General features: G+C 41.2%; 2 protein-coding genes across 3 annotated transcripts; one reads left to right on the forward strand and one right to left on the reverse strand.

Moving 5' to 3' along the window:
* Nucleotides 1–2,726: 2,726 nt before the first annotated feature.
* LOC127751235 (uncharacterized) lies at nucleotides 2,727–5,675 on the reverse strand. Of its 2 annotated transcripts, none has more exons than XM_052274398.1 (3): nucleotides 5,496–5,675; nucleotides 5,175–5,406; nucleotides 2,727–5,056 (listed from the first exon to the last, which is right to left on the reverse strand). In XM_052274398.1, the coding sequence occupies exon 3, from the start codon at nucleotides 3,618–3,620 to the stop codon at nucleotides 2,763–2,765; it is 858 nt and encodes a 285-aa protein (XP_052130358.1). In that variant the 5' UTR covers nucleotides 3,621–5,056; nucleotides 5,175–5,406; nucleotides 5,496–5,675; the 3' UTR covers nucleotides 2,727–2,762. Both variants share the same exon structure in this region, with proteins under 2 accessions (XP_052130358.1, XP_052130359.1).
* Nucleotides 5,676–6,867: 1,192 nt separating this feature from the next.
* On the forward strand, nucleotides 6,868–8,458 carry LOC113214938 (uncharacterized). Its single transcript, XM_026434465.2, has one exon. The coding sequence runs from the start codon at nucleotides 6,868–6,870 to the stop codon at nucleotides 7,576–7,578; it is 711 nt and encodes a 236-aa protein (XP_026290250.2). The 3' UTR covers nucleotides 7,579–8,458.
* Nucleotides 8,459–10,155: the final 1,697 nt, after the last annotated feature.

A 10,155-nucleotide genomic window follows, 5' to 3' on the forward strand; every position in this document is an offset into this window, starting at 1 on the left:
TCTTCGGTCAGTCTGGAGGTGGTCCCCATATAATCTATTGTATTGAAAACAAACTTGTCTTTTTTCAACTCCTGCCGTTGTTCCCAAACAACAAAAAACAACCGTGCAATACTTGTATGTTAGCTACCAGCTAGCCTCGGACTAGTAAAGCTCAGGGTAGTGAAGAACGAGTAAAAAGGAAACAAGCTAGGTAGAAAACCGCCGGAAAGTGAAACAAGAGTGGTAAAACTAGGCGAAAGTAACCTAATGTATTAGGAAAGTGAGCGGAAGTGAAAAAAGTTGGGTGGAATTGGGTAAAAATTGAAAAAGTGAGGTAAAAAGTGGGCAAAAGTGAAAAAAGTGAAGCAAAAGTTAAGTGAAAGTGGGTAAAAGTGAAAAAAATTAAGTAAAAGGTAAAAGTGAAAAAGTGAAAGAAAAGTGAAAAAAGTGAAGTGAAAGTGGGGTAAGTGAAAAAAGTGAAATCAAAGTTACGAAAGTGAACTGAAAGTGAAAAAGTGAAAAGTTAAGGTGTACACATTATCTCCACTGTAAAAAAAGTTGTACTGAATTTTCAGTTTTCAGTTTTGTCTTTTTACAGACCAGTAGTTTGAAAATTCAGACTGCACCCGGGTCTGAGATTTCAGTAGTGCCTTACCATACCACTTAGTCTGATAATTCGGACAACCGGTATGAAAATATTTTTGAAAATGTTAAAAATGAACACATAGCGAGCGATTTAACAGCTGTGGGGGTAGAGGGCTATGCCCAGGTGAGAACATATCTGTCCATTCGGTACTGCCCTTGGTTGGGATCGAACCGCCAACCGTCAGGTTCGGAAGCGGCAACCTTAACCATTCGGCTACCTGCTACCTGCGTGGGGAGCAGCGTCGGCTACTGGTGTGCTTCGTCCACCTGTCCGGTGGACTTTCCACTCAAAATTCATACAGGTAACTCTGAATTGTAGATTCAGTGTAAAGTCTGAAAACATACTTTAAAATATTCAGACAAATTGCTCTGAAAACCTGATTCAGAGTAAAGAGTCTGGATTTTCAGTCTAAACTTAGAAAATTTTGATTAATGGTCTGAAAACGAGATTCAGAGTGCTGATTCTGAAAAACATCAACTGAATTTTCAGATTTTTTTTTACAGTGTCGTAGTGAGCACCCCCTCGCTGTCAACCCCGGTTTCGGAGAAGGTGCTAAGTTCTAACCGCTGCCGAGACCAAGGCAAATCAGAAGGCTCGTGCATACATAGTCAAACATGTGAGTGAGGATATCTTGAATGATGTGAAGAATTTCAGTAGAACGAGTGGCATGTGGTATACTCTCACGTATCCACAGGAGGCAGACACTCATGCACAGAGTAATGCTCATCAAGCAGCTGGGGTGCTTCAAGAAGCCGCCCGAGATGAGCATGAGCCAGTATATCTGGAAGGTCCCGGACTTCTGCTCCAAACTCGCAAGAGGAGGCATTCAATTCACTGATCAAATGATTAGCGTTTTTCTTATCGCACGTTTGCCCCTCGACCAGTATGGCGCACTCGTCCGTTCCATGAGAGTTGGTGGAAATTTGAACATTCAAGATACCAAGAGCAAACTGTTGGTTGAAGAGAAGTCTATGCACCTAGAACCTGAAGTAGAACCTGCCGGGGCCCTCTTTACTGGCAAGACAGCCGCCCAGAATTCTGCAAACAAAAATCAGAATCCCAAATATCAAGTAAGCAATTACTAAGGGAACAACTATCAACCCAGAGGAAGAGGAAACAGGGGCGGCCGTGCAGGAAGTCAAAGTAGAGGTAGAGGTCAGAACTACCAGAACTTCAATAACCAGCCCAAAAGAGCCAAAAGACATGGAAATGACATGACTTTAATGTCTTCCTATGTACATGCCATGCCCCACATGTCCAAAATAAGTCTTAATTATGGCAATACCATGTACAATATGTCCGAGCATGTATCCCTCCTATGACCTTTATTTGACCTTATGTCTATTGGGGCAGTCCTCGGAAGAGCTTTGTATGTCTTATGGCCTGCACTGATGTCCTCCGTATGGCCTTATGTCCGCTTTGTCAGTCCTTGCAATGGACTTTTGGTGTCTTATGCCCTTCTGCGATGTCCACACTATGGCCAAAAAAACATGGCCCGTACTCGATGTTCAGATTACGTTAATATCTTATCCAGTCCATGTCCATGTTTGGTCTTCGGGATTTCCACGTTCCCCGACTTCTTTACAGGGTGTGCAAACTCAACACCCGTGTGAAAAAAGTATCACGTTATTGGACTCGTGGTCCTCTTTTTTGAAAGAACGCCGAGAAAGAATTCAGAGATGTCTGGAAGACCACCAGAAGTCTCACGGGAGACCGGAACAATGCAAATCGAGCATCCGCGGAGCACCGCGCTGTATTGTTTCGGCCGTGTTTCGGCGGTCTCTTCGCCGTCTCGCTTTCGTCTCGAAAAGGGGCGATTTCGAGACGGAATAGAGACCGGGAAGAGACGACTTCTTCTGAAAACCTCCCCAGCACCACAGCCAAGCAGACGATACTCCGCGCGCACAAGTATGAGAAACTCACCGATCAGTTTGGACGCGGGGTATTCACACTTAGCGTGGTTGTGGTAGGACGTTTGAGATTTGTAAGATGTTATCAGTTTGAGGAAGCGAAAAGATTAATTAGCACATATATTTTTTTAATTCACTTAGTATTTTATTTTGAAATATTTGACAAATATAAATGTGTTATAAGGCTAAAATCACACATTCGTTTATAGAAATACTGGCGTACAATTCTACTCTAATTCAAAAGAGTTTAGTGGGTCAACAAGGTAGACTTTGCCTTTGATAGATAAACAAAAAGATACCCACAGCAAATTTTTAACAGGGACTAAGTCAGTGATTGGACTCGCTGAGAAGTAAAAATACCTTGAAAACGGAGCTGGAGAACAATGCGACCTACAAACTACAGCAAAGTACTCATTATTACTAGTCGATTTCACTAATGTCAGAATTTTACCATGCAGCTGGTGATTGTTATCTGACAAATAGCAGCAATAGGCGGATTCCCGTGACCCTCGTTGGTATGTTTCAGCAACATACAACTGATTTTCTTTGTACAATCGTGAAAACGTAAGAATTGAGAGGTCAGGGAAAATCTGCTGCAAATAGTCTAAACAACTGTGACTTACATCAAAATTACCCACTACATAAGTGCCACTAGAAATTTTTTCACTCCGAGGTATGTTGAACCGACGCTCAAGGAGAGATTTACAGAACAGTTTAGCATCAGTTGATGAAAGTTTTGAAACATGTAAAGGCAACTCAGTCAAGACAGAAAAATGCGAAAAGATTTGCATAGTTGCATGGCGGGTACCATGGGTAAGCGCTGCCAGTTTTCCGTTCAGGTCTTCAAAACGAAAACAACTGCTAACAAATAAATTTCCAGTCTGATACACAGAAGCAGCAAGATGCCTTAGAAGGTGTATATTGGAAGACATATGGCGAACACCGTACAACTTCTCAAAATCACAACAAAATGCCTTCAATTTCATGTCAGCCTCTACCAACTCTTCAGGGGAAATACTGGACTTGTTTAACATAGCAATAGCCTGCACTAAATTTGAAAGATTATTAAAGAACCGAGGCTTCATTATTCCATGCAAAAGTGGTAAAACTATATACGAAATAAAATTTCAACAGAGAGAGGCCTTCCAATACCCCAGTTTAGTCACATCCTCAGGTAAACGTTGCACAAAGTGAGGAAGATTTAAATTTTTCAAAAGTGAGTAAACTTTCTCTATTTTTGTTGAGAGTGAAAAAGGTTCGGAAGAGTATTGAGAACTAAACCAGAGAGTCAAAAATTGCTTGGTGATGCCAGTAAATAAGCAGTGCATGGAATTAATACAAACAGAATCAAAAAAAGAGGAGGACAAAATGTAAGACAGCAGGGTGGGGCCACTCACCCCTAAGTGCTCTTGTTTAGAGGCCATACACTGTTCCAGACATTTTTTGTAGTTTTCATTATCCCTTTACTCTAGCTCCTCTTGATGAGGAAAAACAGTAACTTTTCCAGTTCTATCACTATTTTCACCAACTATAAAACACTTGGGACATGAGCAGTACCCACTGTGACCTTTCATGCACATAAAGCAAGCCTTAGCTGGCACATCACACGTTCCAGTGATTACAATAGCTCTTGCCTCACATTCCTCTTACTGGTGAAGTTTCACATTAAAACCTTTCTTTAGCTTTGAAAGCTCTTCATACATAGGCAGTAAAAAAGTATTTGAACGTGGTTTTTCACCATCACCCCACAACCCTCCAAGAATAAAATTTTCAGGCTTAAAGCGCTCTGAGAGAGGCAACTCATTGATCACAAACACGAATGGCCATAAAGAATACGAACTGCACTCATACAGAGACACTCCATCTGCATACCAAGTTAATGATACACATAAATCATTCACTAGAAATTTTTCTGCACCTGATTTGTAAACAGTACTGTCATAAGTGTCTTCAATGTTATACCGATCAAATTTCATTCTAGAATGCCTATGACGCAATTTTTCTACAAAGCCAGGGCGTTCAAACATTTTGCGCAGCTGAGATTCAATTGAACACTTAATAAAATATTTAATACGACTACCTTTGCAGTTGCACACATCATGCATGTCTTTACGGTATTTCCAACATATGTTGCAGTAGTGAACTAATTGCATTTCAGTATCATCACTTTTGAAATGTTTGAAAAACTTATGCTTAGAGTTAGGTAGTTTACAGGACTTAGGTAGTAACACATGCAACAAGTCTAAAAGCTTGCAGAAGTCAGTACCACTCATGTGAACAGACTGGGAGAAGGCTAGGATTGAAACCATGCTGTCATAGAGAGACAGTTGACATCCCTCGTACAATTTGTCTTCTAATGAGTTTTTATGAGTACCTGGTAGATCAGGTGGAGGATCATGAGCATTTGCATTTTCCATACAAAAACCTGTGGGTGTGGGAAACCAATCAACTTCACCAATGTCACTGTCAGCAGACTGTTGCAGTGGAGCATAAACAAAACATTCCCAATTCAAGGCAAGCCCTGAGAAATCAAAAGAAAAAAAAATAATACGTTAGGTATGCAGTGTGCAAATAACTTACAGCAAAAATACTTATTCAAATGTAGAGGAATAAATCCACATAAACACTATTGCTCTTACCTTCATGATACAGAGGGAAAACTGTTGGAGGAACCTCTGGGAAATGAGCCACACACAAATTTGCAGGAGGCACAAGAACTGAAATTTACAAAAATACAAATATGTTAAGCTTTGCAAATGAAAAAATTGTGACATGTGAATACACATATGAGCATAAATAAATTTCCTGGAGTTCTCTGAACGGAAAAAACTGATGGAGTAGGTACCCCAAAATTACTATCACCGGAACCATCTGTAATTTTTAGAATATTGTGTTAATTTCTAATAAGCCATAGCAGATAAAGAAGCGAGTGTTTTTTACTGGAAAAATATTAACCATACCTCTTTCAGTCGCAACAACCATATTGGGATCATTTAAGGGCTCAGGCACATCTGATGTAGGAGTATATGACAAATTGAATGTACTGTTTCCTCTGAACAACCTGAAATTATATTTTAGAAAACTTACAATTTGTCATAACTATTGTAATGTTTTCACAAAAGAACATTCAATGAAAACTGACCTGGCACAACAAAATTAGACGTTCCAGGCACTAGAACTTCAGTAAGTGGCCCGAAGTTTGCAGGAGTATTGTATGGATAATACTGACCACTTGGTGGGGGTAACAACGCCGGCTGCGTGGCGTGGCCGGCGCGCCTAACAAAAGTCGGAGTCGACTATTGTACCGTGTACTTTTTTAACTATAAAAAGTAAGTCAAGAAATGTAAACGGTATACGGCCCATTCACCCAAGCCCTCTTCACCCACGGGACAACTAGACCAAACTCCATAGGCCCACTGAATTTTCACCCCTTATTATTCATCCAAAGTATATTCACCCATATTATACCCTTGCCTTCATCTCACCCACTCCCAAAAATTCACCCAACGACAGGGAGTATTGCGAGCACAAGGGATATTTCCACTTCTCACCCCAACAATCAAAACGGTTCCCGCGGAGGCGCCGTACAGGAAAATTTTTCGAAGATGGAAGACGGAAAATTAATTCCAAGTGAAAGAGGCGGATACATTTTGTCGCACTCTGGATATTTATACAGTTTTCACTCAGACAATAAAAGTGCCGAACCCTGATGAAGGAGAAGCCATCACCCGCTACCATCGGATCAAAAGGCGAGCCGAAGAAAACCCCGAGGCACCACCAGCTCAAATCATCCAGCAAGAACTGCGTGAGGTCAGTACACACCCCGCAGACTCGCCCTGTGACGACGTAAGGGACAGTCAGTGTAACGTGCCGTTACTGCGTTATGTGCAGGTCCCGTCGGGTGTGCTGCCTCATCTCCCGCTGCGTGAGAGTATGAAGAGGACATTCAACAAGCGACGAAGTAAGAAGAGCTACCCAAGAAACCCCAAGACTATCGGCGACATAGGCGACATTCCCCAGAAGTATAAGAACACATTGGACGGTAAAGAATTTCTAATATATGACTCCTGGAACGACGAAGAAGATGACGAGCCCCCTCAAAACCGCATTTTGGTATTTTCTACTAGACAATTTTTGAAGAGACTCACTCAGTCTCTTATTGTAAACCTGGATGGGACGTTTGAGACGTCGCCAGATATATTTACCTAAGTGTTCACGATTCATGGTGAATATGGAGGGGAAGTGTTTCCTTTCGTATTTGCCCTTCTTCCGGACAAATCGGAAGCCTCTCACCGGACCGTACTGCAGGCTGTCGTCGACAAGTGTCGGGACATGAGGATAGCGTCGCCGAAACCAGTAACTGTTATCTCCGACATGGAAGTGGGCATCATCAACGCCACCAAGACCATCTTCAGTGACGCAGAGATAAGGCTATGCTTATTTCATGTGCGCCAAGCTGCGTGGAGGCATCTACAAGAAGGTGGTCTGCAGGTTGCCTACCGCAACCAAGAGGATGACTCGATACGAAATGCCTTCAGAGAAGTGGTCGGCTTGGCTTTTGTTCCGGTAGATGATGTCAAGGAAGCCTGTGAAGTGGTGATCGACAACCTCCCCGTAAGGATGGCTGACTTCGGGGACTACTTCGAAAAAACATACGTCATCGGACATCGGAACAGAGGAACTCGACAAACGGTTCCTCCGCGTTACCCTCCAGCCCTCTGGAATCAGTACATAGCAGCTGTGGAAAATCAGCCACGGACAAATAATGCCAATGAGGCATGGCACAACAGGTTCCAGACAATAGTAGGGAAAAGCCACCCCTCACTCTACAAATTAATTGGAGCATTCCAAAAGGAGGCAGCCGACGTCAAAGTGATGATGGAAGAACTTGACGCTGGGAGAAAAATTAGGCAACAACAGAAGGCAAAATACTCAAGAATAAACGATCGACTCCAAACTCTCACAAGAAGATACCAAGAGTTCAAGGCGACGGATCGGCTACTAGACTACGTTCGAGGTTGCGGAGCCAACGTTTCTCTGTGAAACTGTGAAACTGTGCAATAAAGAGTACTTTGGGTGAACTCTCCTTGGGCCAAAATAATAGAGGGTGAAAGTGATATGGGTGAAATACTTGTGGGCATATTGCGTCTGGGCAAGATTTCTTTGGGTCACTTGCACGTGGGTGAATGGGCCTAGATCCAATGTAAACATTTACCACTTGGTTAAGTCCTGATGTTGTATTAATGTTATGTTCCTCCTGTAACACAGCCCTATTGGCAAGGTGAAAGCATACAAACTGAAAATATTTCAAGAGCACCACTTTATCCAATATAAACAAACATCAATCAGGAGAGCTGTCGTAAGTACCCTTGTAACGAGGCAGCACAACCTGTTTTCCCTTGTAGCAACGATTTTTTAGCAGATGACACGCGTGAAACGCAGTTTCAGCAGCGTGAACTCTCGCAAAGTTCCCCACCCAGTTAACGCGTAGAGTTTCAAGTTCGCCAGTTAAAGCAGCAGCTTGGTTGAAACGACGTAGCAGCAGCTACCCGATCAATTACCTTTTAAGAAGTCGGTCATGTGTGGAGAGTTCTTTTGGCTTGCTAAAAGGAGAGTGGAGGCGGCTTAAGTTTTTCCACAACTACTGCATTGATTACTTGGTTGACAGTATCATGGCTTGCACTGTACTTCACAATTTTATCATCTTGGAAGGAGATAATGTTCATTGTTGAGGTCAGTAGATTTTTTAAATGACATTAACAGTTATACTTTTTGAATGTTATTATCTGCTTGTGACATTTCATATTTGTTATTTTCTTATCAGGAAGTTAACCATGAAGATGCTGGAGATGAGGTTGAGTTGCGACCGCTCATCAATGATTCAAAAGCAAATGGCATTTTAAAGAGAGTTTACATCGCACAATACTTGTTTCGTAGTGTCATTTGAAACTAGTATATAGCACCTTCTTAGTCCCTTTCATATCTGTATAGATTTTGAGTCCTTTACCAAATTAAGTGCAGCTAATATCTTTTAAAAAGTTAATTCTGTTGTTTCTGTTGTCACCTTTTTACTTAACAAAGCTTCCATAATTTTGTAGGTTGTGCTTGTAATAAATGCAGTGATAAGAATGTTGTAGCTACTCAATTTAAGGTACCAAGCCAATTTGTAGTTTCCGTAATGGGAGTGCAATGTGTATGCTTTTAAATAAATTTTGTCAGGATGATATCAAAAATAGCGGAGTATAATTATTTTCAAGTTATTAAAAACAATTACTCAACCAAACTTAAGTTCTGATAAAAATATTTTTGTGTAGCGGGTATTTGGAATAACAGCTAACCTATTAACACCACTGCAGTAAAAGACTGCTTACTTCTGATAGGACTTAACACTTCAAAATAAACTATTGTAGAGAAATGGTCTATGCTGGTCAGATGCTCTGGCCGCATGCACTGTTAAAAATGTTTTGAAATTTCAAACAAACTGAAAATTCAGAATTGTTTTGATGTTTTAGGACAATGTTAGGAAAATTTAGAACTGGGTAATGAAATGTCAGTATTCGTACTGAAGATACAGAACTAGGTAATGAAATGTCAGTATGGTTCTGAAGACTCAGAGCTGCGTAATGAAATGTTAGTATGCTTCCGAAAATTCAGAGCTGCATAATGAAACTTCAGTTTACTGAAGATTAAGAGCAGTATGATAAAATTCGGATAGCATTAATTAAGTCATGTACATCTCTGTGGCCTCTGGTATCATAGAAAATCAAGAACATTAATATTATCACAAGCAGAAAAGCGCAGTTATTTTCGCAACAACGATTACCCTGCACCGATACTGTCGCGGTCAAGCGCACTTCCACTATTTACCACCAGATGGCGCATCGATCGGGTAACTGATACTTTTCTTTTACGTCTCAAATGTCTATTAAATATCTTAAATTGCCTATCTGAACTATTGATGGTCCTCCACATTTGTTTTTCATTTTTTGTCAAAATTCAATATTTTGCATAAGTTTTAAATTGGCTCTCGCTGAGCACTCATAACGCGAGCACGTCCACCCTCCGGCGCCCAGCTCCCCATATTTCCACACCTGAGAAGAACAACCGCTTTCCTCTGCGGACTGGAAACAAACCCGCTTACCTCTGCTACCCTCAAACAAAACCGCTCACCTCCGGGACACGCAAACAAAGCCGCTTAAATGACTTTTTTACACATTCTGAAACATGGGTATCATTCGAAAGAGAATTTTTCCGTGATCATTTTGTTACCCGTATCTCAAAATGTGTAAAAAATTCATCTAAGCGACTTTGTTTGCATGTCCCAGAGGTGAGCGGTTTTGTTTGAGTTTTGCAGAGGGAAGCGGGTTTGTTTCCAGTCCGCGGAGGTAGGCAGTTGTTCTTCACAGGTGTTGAATTTGTGTGCAATTTGTAACTTCACGGGTGTGAAGCACATTCGATTTTTAGAAACTTACTCCAATTTGGCATTGGTTGAAGTGCTCCTGAAATCACAATCGCAAGGATACTAACAAATGACAAAATATGCGAGATTAAATTTCACTGGGAATTTCATTACACATATTATGGAATTTCAGTGCAGGTCCTGAATTATGCAACAATATC

The sequence above is a fragment of the Frankliniella occidentalis genome, unplaced genomic scaffold (assembly GCF_000697945.3).
Source record: "Frankliniella occidentalis isolate FOCC.00 unplaced genomic scaffold, Focc_3.1 Scaffold388, whole genome shotgun sequence".
Lineage (NCBI taxonomy): Eukaryota > Metazoa > Arthropoda > Insecta > Thysanoptera > Thripidae > Frankliniella > Frankliniella occidentalis.

Coding starts and splice junctions, on each gene's coding strand:
- LOC127751235 (XM_052274398.1), bottom strand. CDS start 3,620: ATGAAGCCTCGGTTCTTTAATAATCTTTCAAATTTAGTGCAGGCTATT.
- LOC113214938 (XM_026434465.2), top strand. CDS start 6,868: ATGAGGATAGCGTCGCCGAAACCAGTAACTGTTATCTCCGACATGGAA.